The sequence below is a fragment of the Xenopus laevis genome, chromosome 3S (genome assembly GCF_017654675.1).
Source record: "Xenopus laevis strain J_2021 chromosome 3S, Xenopus_laevis_v10.1, whole genome shotgun sequence".
Taxonomy (NCBI): Eukaryota; Metazoa; Chordata; class Amphibia; order Anura; family Pipidae; genus Xenopus; species Xenopus laevis.
The window spans coordinates 118979784-119004745 of NC_054376.1; the positions used below are offsets into that span (position 1 = coordinate 118979784).

Sequence of the window (24962 nt, forward strand, 5' to 3'; positions counted from 1 at the left end):
TCCCATAGACTAACTTTTTAAAAATGATTTCCTTTTTCTCTGTAATAATAGACTGCACCATTTTTTAAATTCTCTTGCCCAGCCCTTGTCTCATGTCATTGGCAGGAGTAGGGTGAGTACATGTATCTAAACAAGCACTGCCCTATCACTAGTGAGGTTGGGAAGGGATATCATAGAGAGGTCAGGGATTAGCTTGGCTGGTGGTGAGAATGGCCCACCATCTGCCCACAACTCATCTCTAGGGGCAATTGATCATGGGTTTTTATAGATATACAATTTGTATATTAAAACGTTGAAGACGCGTTATTGTTGGACTTGACATCTGCACTAAACAAAGTTGTAGCAGGAAGTGGGATACTATAATAAAGTTCAAAGGTTGGTTTGTAAGATACTGTATCCATAATGTAAATTCTAAGCTAAATCACTAAGACGTTCCATGACCATATAAAGGTGCAAGGCCACAGCCTGCACGGGTGCATTTGTCTTTGCTGTGAAGTACTATAGGCAGTGTCGGACTGGATTGCCAGGGGCCCACCAGAAGACAGTGGGCCCACTATAAAACCTTAGACCATGGGCCCACTTTCCAAACTATTATTCCTCCTCTCCTCTCTCAACCTCTTTATTCTTCTAGTCTTTTATATCTACTTATATATTTTTCCATTATTAAGCATTTTTCCCCATAAAGGAATAGGTAAGGATCATGAAAAAGGCTAAATGGCTAGAAGCAAGAGGGCCACTGACACCTGGGCCCACTGGGAGTTTTCCTGGTATCCCGGTGGGCCAGTCTGACACTGACTATAGGCCTTAACGTGTTGGATTGAACCTGCGTTTTATCAAAGCCATATAACACAATTCTTCATGCGCACAGGCTGGAAAAGCCGAGACTCCAGTATATGAAGGTGAGGAGCAAGTAAATAAACTTTTGTTTTGTGGCTGAGAAAAAAGTGGGCTGAGTATTAACGACCTAGGCTAGCAGTGGTTGTTCAAAGGATGGTTAACAAGTCACCTGTCTGTTTCATTTCTTTCATTTCTTTCAACTCTTTTTGTTTTCTCTATAATAAGACAAAGGCCAATGAAACCTGCTAATTATTATATTAACCGTTGCCTACATTTTAGTTTGCCGCTGTGCTGATATTTTTATGGCATATAGTAACCACCTAAAAAAAACATATTTGTAATAATTAAGTTAGTTCTCTAACACACAGATGCGGTCGTGATCCAACGGGTTTTTCTAACCTGCCCGATCGAGAGTCGGCCAGATAACGATCAGAGAAGCCCGTCGGATGGCCCCACCCACGGGCCAATAAACTGCCGACTCTGTCTATCGGCAGGTTTTATTGGCTCATGTACGGGGGCCTTAAGGCTGCAGATATGCTACTTTTTATTACTCTATTCAGGCCTCTCCTATTCATATTCCAGCATCTTATTCAAATCAGTGCATGGTTGTTAGGGTAAATTCAAATTGCTGAAATGGCAAACTGGAGAATAAAAAGCTAACCACAAATAATAATAAATGAAAACCAATTGAAAATTGTCTCAGAATATCACTCTCTATACCAGTGATCCCCAACCAGTGGCTTGGGAGAAACAAGTTGCTCATCAACCCCTTGAATGTTGCTCCCAGTGGCCTCAAAGCATGTGATTATTTTTTAATTCCCGGCTTGGATACAAGTTTTAGTTACATAAAAAAAACTGGTGTACTGCCAACCCAAGCCTCCTGTAGTCTGCCAATCTACATAGGGGCTACCAAATACATACCTCCCAACATTTTAGAAATAAAAAGAGGGACAAAAAAGTTGTGCGGCGAAACTTTGTGACCACGCCCATTTTTGTGGTCACATCCATTATTTACCATGTAAAAAATTGGCAGGTTATGAACGTTTGAACATATTTCGGTGTTTTTTTTTCAGTTACTTGATGGACGTGTGTCTTTTTTCAACCTTACTTACTATGTATTACAGTTTTGCTAATGAAGGTGAATTGCCCTTTAAGCTGTAAGGGGCATATTTATCAAGGGTCGAATTTCGAATTTCAAAAACGTCGAAATTCAAATTCAAAAAGACCAACCGAAATTAAGTAAAATTTTTCTTTGCGGGTGAATAGTCTGCATTCATTCAAATTCGTCTGAATTCAAATTGTATGAATCGAAGTAATAGCGCATACGATCGAATTCGAATCAATGTTTTCCCCCCAAAAAAAACCTTCGATTTTTCAAAGTCCACCAATTGACTGCAAAAGTTCTAGGAGGTCCCCCATAGGCTAAAACAGCAATTCGGCAGGTTTTAGATGGCAAATGGTCGAAGTCGAATTTTTAAAGAGACAATACATGATAGATTTCAATATTCAAATTTAAATTTAAATTTGGACTATTCTCTAGTCGAAATACACAAAAAATAGCTAGAAATTCACCTCGACCTTTGATTTAAAAAAGTCTATCTTTTCCCAAGGGACGTGTTATCTTATCTTGATACAATTATTTATTTCCTTATCTCGAAGTTGTTACAAAAGTATCTCATCTCCTGCTGTAGCTGTTCTGGGCTCTCTGCCATAAGCCAATCAAGTTTAAAACTTTGTTTCTTTTTCTGGCTGTTCAGTGCAGAGAAAAACTGGACTTTCCAGTACAAACGAGGGACTGCGGGTTGAGCTGTCAAAAGAGGCACTGTCCCTCTAAACACGGGACAGTTGGGAGGTATGCATATTGTCAATCACAGCCCTATTTGATTCATTCATGTGTTGCTCCCCAACTCTGTTTATGTTTACAAAAAAAGTTGGGGACCCCTGCTCTACACCATACTAAAAGTTCATTTAAATTATGAGGACTGCCCCTCTACATTGACCACCCCCTTCAGAGCCTGGAGAACTGCCTGTACCAATAATCTCCCCCTTTCTGCCTCTCTGGCGGAACGCTAATCTTCCACACTTGAAAGCACTCCCAAGACTTCTCATACTGGCCACCAATGGGTGTGAGATTCCTAGGTGACATTCTGATAGACCAGTCCTTCCCCACCTACCAGCAATTGAAACTGCAACTAGGAAACCCAAACTTGCAACTGTACAGATATCTGCAGCTCCGAAATGCTTTCAGAGCACAATTCTCCTCCCTAGAATTAGAATATGTCACCCCCCAAGTTGAACAGATACTGCATAACCCTGAGCCAATTAAATTAACATCTGGACTATACCAGGCACTGGTAGCCACTAACCCCCCCCCCACACACACACTTTAACAGAGCTCAAAGAAGATGGCAGCAATCTTTGCCAACTCTTAGTGAGGAGCAATGCGTAGACGCCACTGACTCGCTGTATAATGATTTGATTTCACTACGGTATAGACTAATCCGATTTAAATTTGCCCATCAAGTATATGTCACACCGGTGAAAATCCAGAGGATGGGAGGGCAGGCTGGAGGTATGTGCCCACGATGTGGGGAAACTGGGGCGTCCTTTCTACACCTGGCATGGAACTGTCCATCAGTGCATAGATTCTGGGAGAAGGTCATAAAATATTTAGCAGACAATTTGAACCTACCTCAGGCGTGCTCCACGGAGGTCTGCCTATGAGAACACTAGTATTCTATGCCAAAAAGGTGTTGATAATTGGATGGATGGGAAAAGAAGCCCCACTTCTGAAGGTTTGGGTCAGCCTAGTAAATAAAGAGTTGCCCTCAATCAAACTAACGTATGCGGCTTGGGGCTGCTCAGGCAAATTCGATAAAATATGGGGCCCATGGCTGGATATACACCTGGTGGAAATCCCAGAGTAGGGTCTAGATTCCAACAAGGCATGACTCCTTCCTCTTCCCTGGTACAGGGTCCTTAACCCCTAGGGCTGGCGATCTGTAGGCTCCATAGCATGGATCGAATTGGATACTGATTGCACTATGTATTGATATTATGCTGCAGGATGTATTGCATAACTGTACATGTGAACCGTGACATGTTTTGTCTTGTTTTGTCTATCCAATTCCCATTAAAATTCAAAAATAAAAACCTTTAAAAAAAAAAGTTAATTTAAAGCGAACAAACCCTTTAAATATTGTCGGTGCAGAAAAGTGTAAGACAAGTTGTAAGTAAGGTCCCATTAAAAAAGTCTGATGGATTCCTTCCCTGCTGCAATCCCTTTCATCCTTTCCCTCCAGATGCAGCTACAGGCAATATCTCTTGTGGTTATTCTTCTGCCTCAAAGGCTTTATTTGTGTCTCAGATGCCTGTTCCAGGTGGTGGACCCTTACTGTGGCTCGGGGAGGGCTTAGCAATATAAATGTGAATATGTGAGGTGGAGAAGCAGAGAGAAGGCTTATTATGCTTTAGGCTGATGGAGAGGGAATGGGCGCATGGGAGATCTGGAGAGAGGAAGGAAGTCTGAATTTTAACAATAGCTGGAAACAGCCAAGAAAATGGAAACTGGCAGCTCGCAGGCAGCAACACAGCTGTTAGTTAGGAAGGGTTCATTCTATTAGCATAGAAAAATAGCTTGGCACCCCTATTAACCTCATCTCATTGTGAACCTTGCGCTATTATTATGTAGAGGGAGACGGAAGGGGTGAAGCAGGCAGTACAAAACTGCAACAATAGCCCTTAAAGAGATACTGGCACCATAAAAATAAATATTTTTTATAATCGATCATAACATTGTCTATTTATAATTTTGCCATAAAAATATTTGCCTGATGCTTTATCATCACCTTTCTTAAACCCATGTTCCTGTATGAGGGGGCTGCCATATTTGTGCAGCAGGAGTCCATTAGCATTAGAAACTCTAACTGACAGACTGAGAAAAGACAGTCAGCTTGGCAAAACAGTCAGGTTTAGGAACTTCAAGTAACAATTACTTACAGTGAAAAAGGATCAACATGACTTATATGGAACTTTTAATGAAGATTAATATTTTTAAAAGAACATTTTGTATCACTTTAAATCCCTTTTTTAACCTTTGTGTCAATTTTGAGACTTATGACCACTAATGAGACACATGTGAAACCAGAAAAAGAACTAACTGCCCTTTGAAATTGAACATTTAATTATGTATTTATTTTGTGCTTTTATTTTACATCCGTGCTGTGCAGTCTTTTCAGATTTTAAATATTGTCCTTTACCAGCTGTGCACGAAAATTTTTAAAGGCCATGGTAAACAATTCCTTTATAATGGGACAGACAGACGCAGTGTCCCCACTGGCAACAGCCTATGCCTCTGAAATGACAGCCCTCCATCCATTTCACACTTCTATTATGGTTTCTACTAGAGCAGCCTTCTTCTTGAGTTCAGTGAATAAGGCTTGTTCTGAACATACTTTTTACCAGGTTTTTTTTTGTTGCATTTAATAGGCCAAAATCTTTAATTGAAAGTAAAGTTGCATTATAATTCCTAATTTGTATGAGCACACTCAAGAAAAAGGGAGGCCTCTGAATAAACAAACCCTTCCCTGAGCTGCAGCTTGTTGGGTTATGTGATAAAGAGCAGCTCAGTATACATAGTTATAAAGTATTAGCCACTCCCTGTTTTTAAACACACCCACTTTAAACCACAACCATGTTACCACAAGACCATGTCCACATTAATTGTGGTAGCACACCAAAAAAACGAATGGTCTGTGCTCACTGCATCATTTATCACTCATAAGTGAAAAAGTCATATTAAGACATACTCTTAAATGTGCCTCAAGCTCCTCTGTGGATAAGACATCACGCCCAGCACATGATTTAACACCTTACACAGGGAGCATAAGGCAGGCAGAGTATGACACACACAGGCAGAGTACGGCACACACAGGGAGCATAGGGTAGGCAGAGTGTTAAACACACAGGGAGCATAGGATAGGCAGAGTATGGCACACACAGGTATCATAGGGAAGGCAGAGTATGGCATACACAAGGAGTATACTGCAGGCAGATTATGGCACACACACAGGGAGCATAGGGCAGGCAGAGCATGGCACACACATGAAGCATAGGGTAGGCAGAGTATGCAGGGCCGGAACTAGGGGTAGGCAGAGTAGGCACGTGCCTAGGGCGCAAAGGTGGATGGGCGCCAGGCACGTACTTACTCCTACCCCTTCTCTGCCGACCGCCCACTGTGCCATGCATGCGTCAATTTGCGCATGCGCAGAAGCGTTTTTTCGCGCATGCGCAGGAACGCCTTTTTGTGCATGCGCAGAAGCGTATTTTTGCGCATGCACAGAAGCGCTCATCCAGTCGGCACAGCAGCCGGGCAGGCTGCCTAGGGTGCCTGCCCGGCTTGGCCCGGCTCTGAGAGTATGGCAGGCACAGGGAGCATAGGGCAGGCGGAGTATGGCACACACAGGGAGCAAAGGGTAGGCAGAGTGTTACACACACAGAGAGCATAGGATAGGCAGAGTATAGCACACACAGGTTGCATAGGGCAGGCAGAGTATGGCATACACTGGGAGCATATGGCAGGCAGAGTATGGCACACACATGGAGCATAGGGTAGGCAGAGTATTACACACACAGGGAGCATAGGGTAGGCAGAGTATGGCACACACAGGGAGCATAGGGCAGGCAGAGTATGGCACACACAAGGAACATATGGCAGGCAGAGTATGGCACACACAGGGAGCATAGGGTAACAGAGTATGGCATACACAGGGAGCATAGGACAGACAGAGTATGGAACACACAGACACATAGGGCAGGCATAGTATGGCACACCCAAGGAGAATAGGGCAGGCAGAGTATAGCACACCCGGGGAGCATAGGACAGGCAGCCAGGTAGCATAGGGCAGACAGAGTAGGACACACACAGGCAGAGTACGGCAGGCAGAGTATGACACACTGGAAGCATAGGAAAGGCAGAACACAGCAGGAGACAGGGAAACCTATCAGAACCACTCTAAGATGTGCTACATACAGTGAGACAGTGCTGGTGCCTCCTCAGAATTTTATAAAGTGTGAACAGGTGAACAATGTGGGCAGTTTCAGGCTGTGACTGAGTTCTGAACAGGGCTTTAGGGTGTGAACAATAGAGATGATACAAGTGTAAACAATGAAGGGGGATTACATGTATGAACAAAACAGGAGTCTGAATTTGAGGTGTAAACAATGTTTGTTAATCTCTGTATTGATACAGCATATTTTCATGTAGGGGGGCCACACAGGGACGGGCCGCTAGTTGGACAGTCAGAAAGGATACATATGTCCATTTTGAATGGCCGATTTGAATATCTTTGAATAGTTGTCTGCATACAACTTTGTGCACTGTCCTCTCTGTCCATAACTATTTTTTTTTTCACTGCAATTGGAAGGTTTGCTCTAAATTGTTGTGGAATATTTTAGGATTTGGCAAAGTTTATGTTATTATTTTGTAACTTGTCGGTAATCAGACCCAGAAACTGAACAAGAAGGCAACCCTCTCCCCATTGGCGTTGGAGATTCAATATGGGGAAAGGGCTGTTTTTGGTGGTGCTAAAAGTTTGTCAGCAGTGACCAGGGTCAGAAGTAGACGCAGGCAGAAGTGCCACATGCCTAGGGCACAAAGCTTGGGGGCACCAGGCATGTACTTTCCCTATTGCCTACCCCTAGTCTGGCTGAGCAAGTGCTGAGCCTGGTCACGCATGGGCCCGTTTGTAATCAAACCTTTGAGTATGTATGCTGGAGGCTATGCTGCTTGCTGGCTTGCCTTGCCCTGGCAGTGACAGGCTATTTCCTTAAAAGTCTGTGGGAGACAGACATGGCAGTTTTAGGTGTTTTCCTTATTTTTAGCCATCAGAAAATCTGCCTGGTGTAACAATAGCCTTGGCCAAAATGAGGGCCTGATGTCTGGTCAGGAGAGAATAGGACAGTAGAAACCAGAAGGGTGGCAAATAGGAGAAGAGCAGAAAAGAATGGACAAAGCGTTACAGAGTGTTTGACCTTGTGTAGCAGGATATACGTTGTACTTTACTCTCAAGCATTGTATAATGCACCCTGGGAGCTGGATTGGCCTCCAGACACAAGAAACTAAAACAATGTTGTTGCTTACAAATTTATGATTAGCTCTTCTTAGCCGTCTAGGTAGAACAAAGATGTAAGCTTCCTTGCTGTTTCCCGTTGCTTTTATCCAAGCATAAGTTGGATTTGGGTGTGCATTGTTCCTTTAAATCCCTTTAGCGTGTTATTTCTTTTTATATTTACATTAAGGGAGAATTTCAGTTGGTGGTTTTGTCCAACCTGGTGATAACATAATTCTGTTTGCTGATATAGATGCAAACCCATTTGATTTGCACCAATATCTGATAACCATTAGAATGCTGTTTGCTGACATTGGTACAAATGATTTGTGAAAGAATTGTGCCAGGACCAATCTTTGCCAGAAAGTATATACATATATATGTAAACACTACTCTTTGTTTTACTTCCCCTTGAATATCATGGCTGTGCTTTGCTCCCAAATGTTTAATTTGGAAAGTTGGCCATGCCCTTAATCTGCTTTAGCCCTAATTAAAGAAGAAGGAAAGCTACCAAAGCAGTTTATTGCCAATAGATTAGCCACAATAGTGCAAGCAATAACACTGTATTTATTCTGCAGAATGCTTTACCATACCTGAGTAAACAGCTCTAGAAGCTCTCTCTGTTTGTTTAGGATAGCAGCTGCCATATTAGCTTGGTGTGACATCACTTCATGCCTGAGTCTTTCCCTGCTCACTCATAGCCCAGGGCTCAGATTACAGCAGGGAAGGGGGGAGAAGAGCAAACTGAGCATGCTCAAGCCCTGCCCTGGAGGTTTAAGCTGAAAACAGGAAGTCTGATATAGACGTCCATGGGGCAAATTCACTAAGATGCGAAGTTGCGCCAGACGCAACTTCGCCGCACTTCGCCGCACTTCGCCAGGCGTAGTTTCGCCAGGGCTCCGCAAATTCACTAAAATCCGAAGTTGCGCACAGGGGTAGCGTAAGGTTGCGAAGTTGCGCTAGCGTTGATTCGCTATATAAAGCGAAGTTACGCTAGCGAAGGCTAATTTGCATACGGCGCGAAATTCAAATTTCACTGGAGGAACACGTATCTGCACTACAAATGCCTAGAAAACCTTCAAATCAGCAAATAAAATTTTTATTTTGCCCTACACATGTGCCCACTGTCTAGGTAAGTTGCCATGAGTCAGGAAATGTAGGGGGGAGGAAGGGGAGCCCCAAAAAATTTTCGATCTTTTTCAGCCTATCAGCCATCATGTAGAAAACACGCCAGCGTTTTTTTGGGACTTAGAAAAAAAATTGACTTTTTTTTTAAACAATCCCTATCTACTCTATTGCGCTTCGCCAGGTCTGAGGTGGCGAAGGAAGTCTAGCGTAAAAGGTAGCGTTCAGTACACTGCGTGAATTTGCGTAGTTTCGTCGCTAGCGAAGATTCGCCTGGCGTAAGGTTGCGAAGTAACACTAGCGAAACTACGCTAGCGTTCGTTAGTGAATTTGCGCAGTAACGAAAATGCCAAACGCTAGCGAATTAACGCTAGCGTTCAGCACTTCGCGGCTTAGTGAATTTGCCCCCATGTGTTCACAATAGAAGGAAAGAAATGCTGTGTTTCTTTTTTCATTATTTTGAGGGTTTACTGGTGTATTTATATAGACCTTCTTATAAAGCTTACTTCATTTTAGCCTTTCCATCTCCTTTAAATGGAAAAGGAATCATTTATATAGCGCTTTTCTCCCATAGGGCTCAACGAGATTTACAGCAAGCAAGGCAGCCATTATACAGTAGGTGCTCTAAGTAGCCTGGACATCAGACTCCTTCTTACAGCCAGACATGACCTAAGCCCTGCCCACTTTTGCCATGTCCCACCCATTTTAGGTCTTTAAGTTTGGACAGTATGACAAAGTAGCATAAGAAATGGGCTTTTCCAATTAAGCAGAATATGGTTAAAATGTTTTAAGGCTCCTGTATGGAGTTGTGTATGGTTTAATTTTGTATGTCATTATTTGTTGAAAAGAATGCAGTTCACATTTCATCCTGCTGATTACCTTGAAAGCCATGAAATATTTAAAGGAGAAGTCATGTTGACAAAAGTAACAGTGGTGGTCAATAAAAAAACTTGACCAAACAATCTACCTTTCAGTTCAGTTCTCCTCAACCTGATGCTGAAAAGCTGTCTGGTTGCAAGGGTCAGTGATCTTAGCAACCATTATGCAGGTTGACTTTAAAGCTAGATTTTTATTGTTCTTATCATTTATACAGACCATGTCCCCCCCCCTCTAAAAAACCCCCAAAAAACTAGCACATGTAGTCACAATGTATATGTGACTTTGGAACATTTTGTTCTTTCCGTATGAATGGCTTATCAAGACACAGGGAGAAATCTGAGGTTCAAGTGTTTCTTGTGACTTTGTGCTGCTGGAGATAAGTTCCAACTTTAACTGATATTATCAGCCTCATTGGTCAATGCTTGGAGTTGCTATCTGAGCTGCAGTCACTTCCCTTTCCTTTTCCTTTTGTTCGGGGAGCCCCGATGCTTCTTACAAAGAGAGAAGAGAATGACCTGGCAGGGAGCACGCCCGATCCACAACATCCAAATTTGGCAGCATCTCAATACAGAATTGCTTGAGACAGGAGCTGAAGGCTTTGCAACGTGGGGCTGGGCATCACTAGACCAACCCATCAGGTAACTGTAGGACGTGAGAGTAGTGGGGGGTTCAGTTGGAGTGATGTTGAGCCCTTTCATATGCAAACTCACTTCATCTTTATTTACTAAAGACAATGTTGGCTTGAGCGAATAACTTCACTTCCTTTTTTCACGTTCTTTTCCCCATGCTGCAAATGATTTCTTAAAGAGAAGCTAAAATGCAAGAAGTAAAAAGGTGTCTTTCACCTGATGAGAAGTGAATGGTGACATGGAAAAGTGTAACATCTGATTCCCATGAGATAGAATAAATATTAATAGAGTTGGGTGATGTAGTAAAGTTGTATTAGGAAGGTAAATGTTTGCTACTAGTCTAGTAATCCATCGCTAATAATCACCAGCATTTACTACTCAACTGATTGATTGCTATGGGTAACTAGACCTTGGCTGATATTGTATGCCATTTAGTAGAGAAACTCCCATATGTTGTAAAAGGCAATGTTTGCTTAGGAGCAACTGGTAGTGTTTGAATATGATTTGGCTTCCAACTCTTTATTATATGGAGTCTACACTATTACCAGGTTTCTAGGGTCCCATTTACCCCAAAACATTGCAGTGGTTTGTACAACAGGTTAAAGGAGAAGGCGTGTGTAGAAACAAAGTGATACAACGTAGTAACTATTAAAGAAGCTAATAATTAATAAAGCCTCAGCATATAGGTTCTAATGCACATGACCTTGTGTTATCCCAGCACTCTCTCATAAATCAAGTTGGCTTGACTTTCATAGTGACATAGTAGAATGTGGAGATGCAAAGAAAAAATGTAAAAAAGTGTACAGGATGGAAGTATGATTTACTATTGGAATGTTATGTGTTTCTTAACACTTTGTGTTTCTTATGTGTTTCTTAACACTTAACCCCTTGAGGTCAACGATCAGATGATAATGGCAGCTATGCACCGGTGGGATAAAAAACAGCATAAATGAGCAAATGCAAATCTTGATCCAAATTGGTTAGGCCTATGGGATGGCCCCATACAAGGGCAGATAAGCTGCCAAATCAGTTTTAAAGGTCCAAATCAGCATGCATGGTCATCTTTGGGGCGGTGAATTTCTTGTTAGAAATAAGAAGTCTTTCATTGTCATAAGCTGGCCATACATGGGCAGATTTAAGCCCATTTATGGGGCCCTCCGGTGTCTCCACTTGACTAATATATGGCTGACTATGATCCAATTGTTGACCTCAAGGTGGGCATATCCATGAAATATCTGCTTATTTGATGACCTCACCAAACGAGCAAATCTTCCCATATATGGCCACTTTTAGATATTAATTTTTTTGTATTTTATCTGCATTTTCTTAATGGATATGTATGTATAAGTATTCAAAATGACAGTAACAGCTACCTTTTGACCAATTGGGGAAAATTGCATTTTGACTGCAATGGTTAGTGTTAGTCAGTGGTAAGGAGCCATGACATTTCAGAGCTTTTTGGCACTACTATTTTTCTTTTAAAAATTCTCAATCATTGGGATACCTTCTATAGGTTAGCAAACTGGACATTATTACATTAGAGGGCATTAAAGGCCGCTATTGGGAGATCTATTCTTCCATAAAATGGATCATCGGACCATCCCAGTTTGTGGCCCTAAAGGTATGGAAGGCAAGATTTGTAGCTAGATTCATTGAATTGGTTTTACCAAAAACTCTACTGGTTTGTGTCACAGGAAGGAAAGGGCCTGGCAGATATACGGTGAATTAGTATCTATTGTTGAGCCAAGTATACAGTATTAGGATCACCGTACCAGAGGCCACCCCTTTAGACTAGAGGAAAAGAACTTTCATTTGAAGCAACGTAGAGGGTTCTTCACAGTCAGGACAGTGAGGTTGTGGAATGCATTGACGGTTGATGTTGTGATGCTGATTCAGTTAATGTCTTTAAGAATGGCTTGGATGATTTCTTGGACAAGTATAATGTCCAAGATATATATATATATATATATATATATATATATATATATATATATATATATATATATATATATATATATATATATATATATATATATATATATAAAACAATCTTGAAAAGAACCGCACTCACAGGACTTGTAAAGATGCAAAAACGAAAAATTTTATTACGACGTTTCGGCTCTAATACTAGAGCCTTCCTCAGGAAGGCTCTAGTATTAGAGCCGAAACGTCGTAATAAAATTTTTCGTTTTTGCATCTTTACAAGTCCTGTGAGTGCGGTTCTTTTCAAGATTGTTTTGTACTTACCGTTTGTAATCTGCACCCAGGCAGTCGGCCTTGAATGATTGAGTGCTCCAGCTTGACGAGTTTTATATATATATATATATAGGAAATTCTGTTCCTCAAGGTCTTTGGTATTTTCCATTACCTGTCTATAGTATCTTATAGCATGTCAGTGCTAGATAATAATACAGGTATGGGACCTGTTATCCGGGACTTGGGATTTTCTGGATCATTTATGCATTAAATTAACCCAATAAGATTGTTTTACCTCCAATAAGGATTCATAATATTTATTATTGCAGAGAAAAAGGAAATCCTTTTTAAAAATTTGACTTCATTCATTAAAATGGAGTCTATGCGAGATGGCCTTTCTGTAATTCAGAGCTTTCTGGATAATGGGTTTCTGGATAATGGATACCTTTAATAAATAATGAGGAGTAATCAGGTCCCCTTGCAAGCTCTCTTGTATTTCTTTTAGTAGTTTAGTTGCAAATCTCTACTCTCTTTCCAGCTCATTAACCCGAACACAAAAATCATTGGTTCATGGTCCATAGTTATCCCAAAACATTTTATTACTTTGATTACAAATTGATTACAAATTAGCAAATCAGAATTGTAAATGGGTCAATACACATTTTAATGATTCTGCAGTTGCAGCGAGGAAAAAAAACAGCTTTTATATTTTAATATTTTTTAATGTTACAGTTTTGTTGTCAAGTAACATGTAACAACGACTTAACCTGGTGGTCTATAGGCGGCGGGGACGCCTGCCGAGCCGATCCGGGCCCTCTGAATGATGTGCCTCCTATGGCGCATGGCCGCTCACTTCCAAGTTTGTGTCGATGGCGCGTGATGTCATCACGCTGTGGCACGAAATTCAGAAATATTTCAAGGGGCTTCAGGCTAGAAATCATTGCCCATTGTAAGGTCTAATTTCCTGGGTGCGATTTGTCTGTGTTTATCCTGGTTTTGATCCCTGCCTGTCTGACTATTCTGAACTCTGCTGATATTGACATTTGCCTGGCTGACTATTCTTGAACTTTGATGCACCAACCCCGGCCTGCCTGGTTATGGTTTATTGTTTAATCCGTGAGAACCTGGTGTTGCCTTCCATCCTCAACCTTGGAAACGAACATGCCCCTTTGCTCGTTCAAAATGCTTGCTTTGCTCCTCTCAAGTTAAGACCTGGTGGCATTTGAGTAGCTGAGGGCTCCACCCAAGGCCAAATGCGGCTGCTTAGCACTTGTTCTGAATTTAGGTATCCATATGTGACAGTTGCTACCTTTCGAGCTGCACGGTCCGGGCAGGGGGGCAGGCCTGTGACATCACGCGGTGGACCTATACTCTTGTAGGGTGAACTGGGATGTCACAGGACTGAGCTATGGTGAATGGTGATTGGCATCAATCTAGGTGAATTGAAATGTAAAAGGGCAATGTTTACTTAAATATATATTCCAGTTTGGTAAGATTCTTGAATATGACACTTTAAGGAGAAACAAAGCCTTAATTTAAAAAAAAAAACATATACCCTACCGTACATAGACCACCCTCCCTCCTCCCCCCAGCCTAGCTACCCCCCGGGAAAATGCCCCCAACTCTTTACTTCCAATGGAGTTCACGGCAGCAATCTTCTTCTCTTCAGTAATCTTCGGAATGAGACCGGCAGAGCGGCGCATGCGCAGTTGGAGCAGTGTGCCGAAACTCCTGGGTCTCATTCCAAACATTAAAAAGCTGCTGAAAATGGCTGCTGTGAACTCCGCTGGACAGAATCTGCACGGAGGGGTAAGTAAAGAGTTAGGGGCATTTGCCCAGGGGGGCAGCTAGGCTAGGGGGGGAGGGAGGGAGGATGGAGCGGGGTCTATGTAGGGTAGGGGGGTAGGGTTTTTTTTTTATTAAAGGTTTGTTTCTCCTTTAATGTAACTATCTGTTGCTTAAGTATTCATTTTTGGGGGTATACTTTTCCTTTAAGAAATATTATAACCAGCCCTGATTCCTAATACCTAATACTAATAGTATCTATTTCTGACCCATATCAAAAGGATACACAAATTCTGAATTTGGTTATTGTTTTCTTTTTGTCAGGTGTGTACTGGATTGTACCATGAAAATGATTGATTGGCACTTTGTTTTGTGAGTAGCCTTCTGTGTGGCCACCAAGGTCCACCATGTCTTCTATTGAACAAGAAAACTTGGACATTGCTCACTGGCTATCGGCAATCCATCTTGAGAGATACCAGGAGAGTTTCAAGCAACATGGCTATAAAAAGGTGAGAGATATCCTCACACTTGATAATAGAGACCTTCAGCTAATCGGCATTGCTGCCACGGGCCATAGGAAAAGAATTATGAGTCGCCTGAGAGACCGTTCTGGAAAAGCTTGGCCTCAGTCTAATGTAAGTAGTCTGGAGAGGGCTGCGTCTCAAGAGATTTTCTTTAGATATGATAGAGATGATGATAGGTTTCAAAGAAACATTGGCAATGAAATAAAGACTAGTCGTGACTTGACAAGAAAACCAGTTCCAAAACCTAGGACTGTGTTTAGTAAAACTACAACTGCAATACATAAACCTCATCTTATATCTCCATATACGATATCACCAGCTACATCATCTACTTATCTAGAAAACCATACAAATGCTGCTGGAAACATTTTTCAACAGGAAGCTTTGGTTTTCAGAGGAAGCAGCTTGGAGTTAGAGGAATATAACTCAGTAAAAGGGCAGCAGCCAGAAAGGGTGGACCTGGAGGTTGGGACTCAGAAGTATTCCTCCACTGGGGCTGGGAAACCTTTTCATCCCTTTCCATCCCTCCCTGTGCAACAGAACAAAAGGGCTTCTCTGCCTGGCTCCTTAGACCACAGAATCTTTGTACAGATGGAAGCTGATACGACTCCATGTTCTCCTCTATCAGCTATCCCTTCCTTTGCTGGAAATGAAGAGGAAGTCACCTCTTTCTCAACCAGCCCTCCTTCTCCCCAGGAAACGCTAACAATGATATCCAATGAAATCTATTCTGGGTTTGATCAGACAGCTGCTAATGTCAATTGGACTCCACACATTGACACATCAAGGAACAATCTAAGTTTGAAACCTTCAGATTTAAGTAAGCATGAAGCAACTTCAGCACCAGAAAGATTAAGGTAAGTCTTTATTTTTTATATTTTTCATTCATATGGGTCATGTAAGATATTAAGTTCAGAAGCCCAAGACACCAGCGCTGTTAATAATATCAAAATTATTTTTATTGTACTTTCTGTAAAATGAATTGATATTGTCTTATACTGAGACCCCTGTCATAGCCGATCAAGGAAAATCCATTTATTTATGTTGACTGGTATATATGCTGTGTTTATTTAGTTGTCTTTAATTTTATAATGTCAGTTACTATTTTGAACAAAGTGGCTTGATTGCCCTTTTGTCATTGTCTTTCTAGAATACTTTTCATTTTCTACTTATATTTCTAGATCCAAAACAATATTAAAAATATCAAAATAAAATTTAAATAGGATATCCTTCAAATAAAAGAGCAATACAAGAGAAGTTGCTTTTTCTTTTTAAAGAAGCTTTTACACCACCAGTTTCGGTTAACAATAAGTCATAGATATCCTTTTTGCTTTTTCGTATTGTCATACAGGATTTGTGAGAATCAAGGCAGATAGAATAAGGTTAATCCATTTTCTGAGAATAGGGGGGACTCCTAGAGATAAGTAAACAAAGGGAGCCAAGGATGGAAGTCTTGGATCGCTTCCTGGAGCCAATGCTAGAGGAAAGGGTGGAGGTTATGTTACAGCTGCGTTTAGACAATTGTAGGAAGTCTTGACCTTGTTGAAATTATTTAATGGCTTTGCATAATGTGTTTAAGGCAAAAAGTACAGCCAAGCAATGCCTGCTTTAGAGCGCAGCATCTTGCAAGCATTGTTTAAATTAAATTAAGAAAAGAAAGTTTCTCTTTAGCCATCTGCCTTACCATTCATTGCATGGATGTTAGGTTGTGGTGCAGCAGGATCAGTGTGGATGCATATTATCGTGACTGGCATTTATAGCTGATCAGTGGCTGCTTCGTTTAGATCACCAGAGATGAGGAAGTCTGCCTCTCTAAAACCAACCCAAACGAGGAAAGCACCTTCACCAACACAAGGATGGAAAAGAGATGGTATTTCACCAAGGCCTGCACCGATAGGCAATTCCGATTCACCGCAATTGTCACGGGTCAAGAATACATCTACAATGAGACCGCTGCCAATAGGTAACAATGTTCATCTAACATCAAATCAGAGGAGAAACTCTTCATCGCCAATAGTGATTACAGCACCTATCGCTTTATCTTTAAGGCCAAATCCAGTCGGGGATTCTGGTTCACCAAGACTGCCTCCAAGAAAAAACTCTGCTTTTCCACGTCCTCCACCAATTGGACATGCTGCTTCTCCAAGACTGCCCCGTTTAAACAGCTCTAATGCAAATGTGACCGACAACACTAAAAGCAATGGATTTCCTGGAACAACCTTGACTAATATGTCATCGGCTAAGCTAGTAAAGAAAAAACCTTCAATACGGAAACATGAAGCAGCACTTCCAAGACAGAAACTAGTCACAAAAAATCAAACATCAGTGGACGATCTAAGCAATTTAGTTGAAGCTCCATTGAACAATAAAATGGAAAAGAGGCCAGTTCCAGTTGGGAATGTTTGCTCACAGAGTCTGGCCCCTCCAAAATCAACTTTTTTGAGATATTCTGTTCCACCAAAGCCACATGTGTTAAAAAGTGGTTCTTCGATATACACCACCCCTATGAAAATACCATCAAGGTTAGGTGAAGAAGAACAAGAATATTCTAATAAATCGGTCACAGCTGAAAACTACATTAAATTAAAGCGTCCCACTCCACTGGGAATTTCGCCATCATCAACGCTTAAAAAGTCATTAAGTAGTAAACCATCACTGAAGGCTCCTTCAGTAAATCCAGCACCAGTCAACACTTCACTTACATCCAAACTATATTTAGGACAATGTTCATCTCCTCAAGGATCAACTGAATATTCTGTACCAAAAATTAAATCAGGTACTTCTGTGCCAAGGATAAAATGTGTTGGGAATGTTAACACGCAAAAACTAAAGAGCACCAAAGATCATTTGTACCCCATGGTAACGGAAATGGAACTTTCGGCGACAGAAAAGAAAAATGGAGGGGGGAGTAAAGTTTCTCCAAAACAAAAGGCAGTAGAAAAACACAATTTATCAATACAAAAATCATCAGGAAGTGTTACTTTCCAGAGGCCAAAACAAGCAGGAAATACTGCCTCGCTGTTGCCAAAAAGCAAGAATGCTGTGTCACCAACGAATGTTACACATTCAAGCACTGGTTTATCAGGATCGAAGGGTCATTGTGATCTGAAACCCCAAGGTGGTTTTTCTTCATCATTGTCAAAAGTAATGAGAAACATTCCTTCAACAAAACTAAAACTAAAGGACAATGTTCCTTCCTCAACAACAAAATCATCACCTATCAAAACCACAACCAGGTCCCCGTCTCTGGGAATTATAACCTCTACCATAACCAAGACGAGTGAAAAGATGTCCTTGATTCACGGGAAACCTGTGGGAAGTGGTAGAACCCAGGTCTTGCCAAGGCTACCGTTTATGCATAAAAAAAGCACAACAAAAACAGCACTTGCAAATGATTCCTCTAGAGCAGGAGAAAATGACTATCTACTTGCTTGTCCGGGGAAGGCAAATGCACCTCAAGAGGGTGTTATGGAAGCAGATAACTTGAATCTTTACCAGAAAACTTCTGTTTCACCAGAGGACAATGATGACACTTCATGGAGTTTAACGGATGAATCTTTAAGATCAGCACTTTTAGCGAACGCCTCTGGATTTAAACCAATACAAGATGAACACTTAGTTCTCGTACGGCCTAGATTAATGGGATCTGCTTTAAATAATGTAGCCATTGAGTATTAATATAGCCCTTGAGTATTAATATAGGACTTCAAAAACAAAAGATGTCTAGGATTGTAATGGGAAGTGAAGTTTTTTGTGGCCAATACAGGCAATAAGGTAATAGATGGTTAATTACTATGTGGTTATGTTGAAATATGAGCACTTTTTATGCACTAGACCAGTGATCCCCAACCAGTAGCTCGCGAGCAACATGTTGCTCACCAACCCCTTGGATGTTGCTCCAAGTAGCCTCAAAGCAGGTGCTTATTTTTGAATTTCAGGCTTAGAGGCAAGTTTTGGTTTCATCAAAACCAGGTGTTCTGCCAAATAGAGCCTCCTGTAGGCTGCTAGTCCTCATAGGGGCTACCAAACAGCCAACCACAGCACTTATTTGACATCCCCATGGACTTTCTCATGCTTGTGTTGCTCTCCAACTCCTTTTACACTTAAATGTGGCTCACGAGTAAAAAAGGTTGGGGAAGCCTGCACTAGACTATCAGGATCCTTTGCATCTTATCCTGTGAAAATAAATGGGTTGTTCTCTGTACATTCACTAAAAACATAAATGTATAAGTGGTGGCAAAGCCTCATAGATCAGTACTTCAATTACGTTGTATTCAAAGCACTTCTTGTTGGAATGGCCAGCGTGTAGTATGCATTATGTTTTGTATTCTTTGATAAAAGAACTATTTAATATATAAAAATGAATATCACAGAGGTAATTGTTCCCTTTTTCTATCCGTAGTGCAGTATATGTTTCACTACGGGGTCATCTTAAAAAATGATATTGTTTGTGATTATATAGGTTACAATCTGATTATAGGGGAAGTGCAGCATATTCCTAATGTTGCAGAATATTCCTGGATGTGATAAAGTCTGCTATGCACCCAACATTGCATTGCAATCCTGTATGTAGCATTACAGATATGTAGCGTACAGTACTGACCTGCATATGATAATATAATCCCATCCTGCTTGTAATAATATAATCATTTCCCAGTATATATAGCTTCACATGCATGCTTTGGGGGCATAATTATCAAGGGTCGAATACAGAGTTTATGGGAGTTTATAAAAACTCCCATAAACTCACATCATCTCGAAATTCCGAAATTCGGGAAAAAAACAGACCAATCGAAAATTATTAAAAAATTTGAATTTTTCCAATTCGGGTGAATAGGATCGACCCGCAAACTCGAATTGAATTTGAATCACGTTTTTGTTCGAATTCTTAAAGGGACAGTACATGATCAATTTCAAAATTAAAATTTGGATGTTTTTTTTTAAACTCTAAGGGGCAGATTTATCAAAGGTCGAAGTGAATTTTCGAATTCAAAAAATTCTAATTTCGAGCTATTTTTTGAGTACTTCGACTAGGGAATATTCCAAATTCGATTTGAATTTGAAAAAAATTTGAAAACTCGAATTTATGATGTACTGTCTCTTTAAAAATTTTATTTCGACCATTCGCCATCTAAAACTTGCCGAATTGCTGTTTTAACCTATGGGGGACCTCCTAGAACCTATTTGGAGTCAATTGGTGGACTTTGAAAAATTTAAGTTTTTTTTGGGAAAAACTTCCATTCAAGTTCGATCAAATGCGCTATTACTTCGATTCATACGATTCAAATTTGGCCAAATACAAACCTATTCGATCGAAAACGGACCTATTCGGCCAAAAAAAAAACCTTCGCCTTAATTTCGGTTGGTCTTTTTGAATTTGAATTTCAAAGTTTTTCAAATTCGAAATTCGACCCTTAATAAATATGTCCCTACTTGAATTTGGACTATTCCCTTATTCCCCTAATTAGGCTAAAATAAACTTGAAATTAGAATTTAAAAAATCAAATTTTCAATTCGACCCTTGATAAATCTGCCCTTTAGAGTACCTATAACCGATTTTATTTAAATATAACACTCATGCCCTGTGATCCCAGCAGTGGTGATGGTGTGGTGCCTTTTTCCTCCCATCCAAACACACAGCACTTGATTCCCAAACCAGCTCTCTGCAGTGATTAACTACAGCTCCTCTTATTGGAACATTCAGTTCTAATCTTTCTGATTCTGCAGGATTTACAGTCATTGATGAATTGATGTGTCAGTACAGGCATGGGATCCATTATCCGGAAACCTATTAGCTCCGAATTATAGCAAGAAAAATCCAATTTTTTTTACATTTTTTTTTCTCTGTAATAATAAAATAGTAGCTTGTACTTGATCCCAACTAAGATATAAATAATCCTTATTGAAAGCAAAACCAGCCCATTGGGCTTATTTGATATTTACATGATTTCCTAGTAGACTTCTGGTATGACGATCCAAATTTTGGAAAGATCCCTTATCTGGATTACCCCAGGACCCAAGCATTATGGATAACAGGTCCCATTCCTGTATTAAAGGGGTGTTTTACATTTAAGTTAACTTTTAGTATATTATAGATTGGCCAATTCTCAGCAACATTTCAATTGGTCTTCATTTTGTTTTATAGTTTTTGAATTATTTGCTTATTTTTCTATGTACAGGTACGGGACCTATTATCCAGAATGCTCGGGACCTGGTGTTTTCCGGATAACAGGTCTTTCTATAATTTGGATCTTCATGCATTACGATTACTATAAAATCATGTAAACATTAAAAAAAAAAACAATAGGCTGGTTTTGCTTCCAGTAAGGATTAATTATATCTTAGTTGGGATCGAGTACATGGTACTGTTTTATTATTACAGAGAAAAAGGAAATCATTTTAAAAAATTTGGATTATTTGATTATAATGGAGTCTATGGGAGATGGCCTTTCCATAATTCAGAACTTTCTGGATAACAGGTTTCCAGATAATGGGTCCCATACCTGTATTGTTATCGCTACTTTGCGTTACTCATCTTTCTATGCAGGCCTCTCCTATTCATAGTCTAGTCTCTGCTATTCTAATCAATGAACACTGTTCGGTCGCCAATTGACGCTAATCGACGCCGGCATCAAAATTGACGTGGGGGTCCAAATTAGGGATGCACAGAATCCAGGATTCGGTTCGGGATTTGGCCAGGATTCGGCCTTTTTCAGCAGGATTCGGCCGAATCCAAAATAGTGGATTCGGAGCATCCCTAGTCAAAACTGATGCGGGCGGCAATTTTCGTGTTTCACATTTTTTTCCACCATTTTGGTTTCGCTTCACCAAAAAAATTGCGAATTTCCCACGAAATTCACAAATTTTTTGGCGAAGCGAAACAGGAGAAATTTGGCCACAACTACTGCTGCATTAAAAGCAAAATAACTCAAAAACCAACATTAATAACAAGAAAAAATCAAGACCAATTGCAAATTGTCTTAGATTATCATTCTATATCATACAACCCCTTTAAGGACACATGCACAAAACTCTGCTGTGGCTAGGGATGCACCGAATCCACTATGTTGGATTCGGCCGAACCCCCGAATCCTTCGTGAAAGATTCGGCTGAATACCGAACCGAATCCGAATGTTTTGGAAGGGGAAAACATTTTTTACTTCCTTGTTTTGTGACAAAAAGTCACATGATTTCCCTCCCCGCCCCTAATTTGCATATGCAAATTCGGATTCGGTTCGGCCAGGCAGAAGGATTCGGCCGAATCTGAATCCTGCTGAAAAAGGCCGAATCCTGGCCGAATCCCGAACCAAATCCTGGATTCGGTGCATCCCTAGTTGTGGCAATAAGTAGGGAGGTAGCTGATTCAGGAGTATAGAGGATAAGTGCATACTAGTGATGGGTGAATAAATTCACCAGGCGCAAATTTAAGGTGAATTTCCGCATTTCGCCTCCGGTGAATAAATTAGTGAAACTGCAGTGAAAATTCGCAGTAGAAAAATCCACCACGTCAAAAAAATTTGGGCGCCCTTCAGAATAGTCATGCACATAAAAAATTGTTGCGCGTCAAAATTTTTCCGATGTCCATTGACTTTAAATATGCACACGTTTAAAAGTAGTTGTGGGTGTCTAAATTGACGTGCGTCAAAATAATTTTGACGCCTGTTGACTTCAATACGTTTTGCAAATTTTTCAAGTTTCCAGGGAAATTAGCAATTTTTTCAGCGAGGCGAAACAGGACAGATTCGTCCATCACTAGTGCACGCTAGTGATGGGCGAATTTGCGGCGTTTCGCTTCGCCAAAAAATTCGCGAATTTCGCGCGAAATTCATGAAACGGCGAAAAATTCGCGAAACTGCGCCGGCATCTCGTTTTTGATGCCGGCGCCCGTTTTTGACGTCGGCGTCCGCTTTTTCCGAAAAAAAAATTTTGACGCCGAAAACATTTTGCCGCGAATTTTCACGGCCGTTTCGTGAATTTATTCACTGGCGGCGAATCGCGCGAATTCGCGCCTGGCGAATAAATTCGCCCATCACTAGTGCACGCACTTTACTACCATATATGCTGTGACTTTAAGCTGCTCTCTGTTTCACTGTAATGCTCACTACTCATAGCCCATTGCCCGTGCTTTCATTAAACAGCTTTGTAGCCATATTCTGTGCTCTACTGGAATTGTACTTTGTGTTAATATTGCCGGCCCATTGCACTGGGATCTTCTATATTTATTAGCGTTGTTATTCCCAGTAAGAAAAAAAAAATACAAAGTAGAAATGGTTTGCTCTTGGTTATATATGTTGCTGGGAGTTGTATAAACACTTGTCAGTGCACAGTGTGAGCTTTGTGTTTTAAATGCTCTCAAACTGTCCTTTGTCCGTATATTCTAACTCTGAATCCACTGTACGTTGTCCATAATGTAAATATAATACTTTGGTTTCACATTGCGTCTTAAAAAGACAACTGTATATGAACAAGAACTTGCATTTCCAATAAAACATGCTGGAACATGGACTTTCTTTCGTTTTTGCTTATTATAAAAAGGACGGCTTTGGTGACCATGAATATAAATAATCTTTTTCTTTTGAGAACTGCCTGCAAAATAAACCTGCTGACGAGCTGCTTTTAACAGGATGTGGCACAACAAGGAAGAGTTGTGTTGTTTCCTTATTAAATTCACTGTAAAAACATTTTAAGGGCTAACTCAGATTTTCCATAATGCAAGCATTCTTAAAGGGATTCTGTCAGGATTTTTATGGTGTCGTTTTTATTTGAAATTACACTGTTTACACTGCAAATAAATCACTCTACTCTGTTCATTCCTGGACCAACAAGTGTATTTTTTTAGTTGTAATATTGGTGTGTAGGTGCATCTCAGGTCATTTTGCCTGGTCATGTGCTTTCAGAAAGAGCCAGCACTTTAGGATGGAACTGCTTTCTGGCAGGCTGTTGTTTCTCCTACTCAATGTAACTGAATGTGTCTCAGTGGGACCTAGATTTTACTATTGAGTGTTGTTCTTAGATCTACCAGGCAGCTGTTATCTTGTGTTAGGGAGCTGCCATCTAATTACCTTCCCATTGTTCTGTAGTTAGGCTGCTGGGGGGGGGGAGGAGGTGATATCACTCCAACTTGCAGTACAGCAGTAAAGAGTGACTGAAGTTTATCAGAGCACAAGTCACAAGACTTGGGGCAGCTGGGAAATTGACAATATGTCTAGCCCCATGTCAGATTTCAAAATTGAATATAAAAAAATCTGTTTGCTCTTTTGAGAAATGGATTTCAGTGCAGAATTCTGCTGGAGCAGCACTATTAACTGATTCATTTTGAAAAAAAACTTGTTTTCCCATGACAGTATACCTTTAAGCTTTGGGATGCCACCCAAACAAAAGAAAATGCTTCCCATGCTGTTAAGGAGCTCCTTTAATATAGTTTCTTTAGGTGCTTAACTGAATCTTATTTGTGGCTCATTCCTAAAATCTCAAGGGACCCTTAAGGGACCTTGGTATAACAGATTATGTTTATGTGAACTGTGAAATGTCTACTATACAGGCACATTCTATGAATCAAAAAGCATTAATGCGTAGGAGGTGCCCCCTCTCCCCCCCCTTTTTTTTTTACATGAGCAGTGCACATTAGGGTGCATGTCATTTAATGTTTAAAAAAAAAAAAGGTGGCGAAAATATTATTTTTAATTTATTTTGCATTATATATAGAGATGGTTCATGATTCAGGAACCCTTATATATTATATGAAAAACCCAACTGGAATTCCATGACCTGTATAAAAGCACGCAAGCTTTTCAATGATAAAATCCTTAAATTTCTAGTTTTTGACGCCAATGTCCGTTTTTGACACCGGCGTCCATTTTTTTGGATGCCGATGTCCG

General features: G+C 40.6%; 1 protein-coding gene across 2 annotated transcripts in view; it reads left to right on the forward strand.

Moving 5' to 3' along the window:
- The first annotated feature begins 14890 nt into the window (after positions 1–14890).
- Positions 14891–24962, forward strand: part of LOC108713296 (arf-GAP with Rho-GAP domain, ANK repeat and PH domain-containing protein 3-like) — an 83253-nt gene continuing 73181 nt past the window's right edge. For both annotated transcript variants that reach the window (XM_041588766.1, XM_041588767.1), the window contains exon 1: positions 14891–15941. In XM_041588766.1, the coding sequence (XP_041444700.1) occupies positions 14968–15941 (974 nt within the window). In that variant the 5' untranslated portion in view covers positions 14891–14967. The remainder of the gene's footprint in view (positions 15942–24962) is intronic.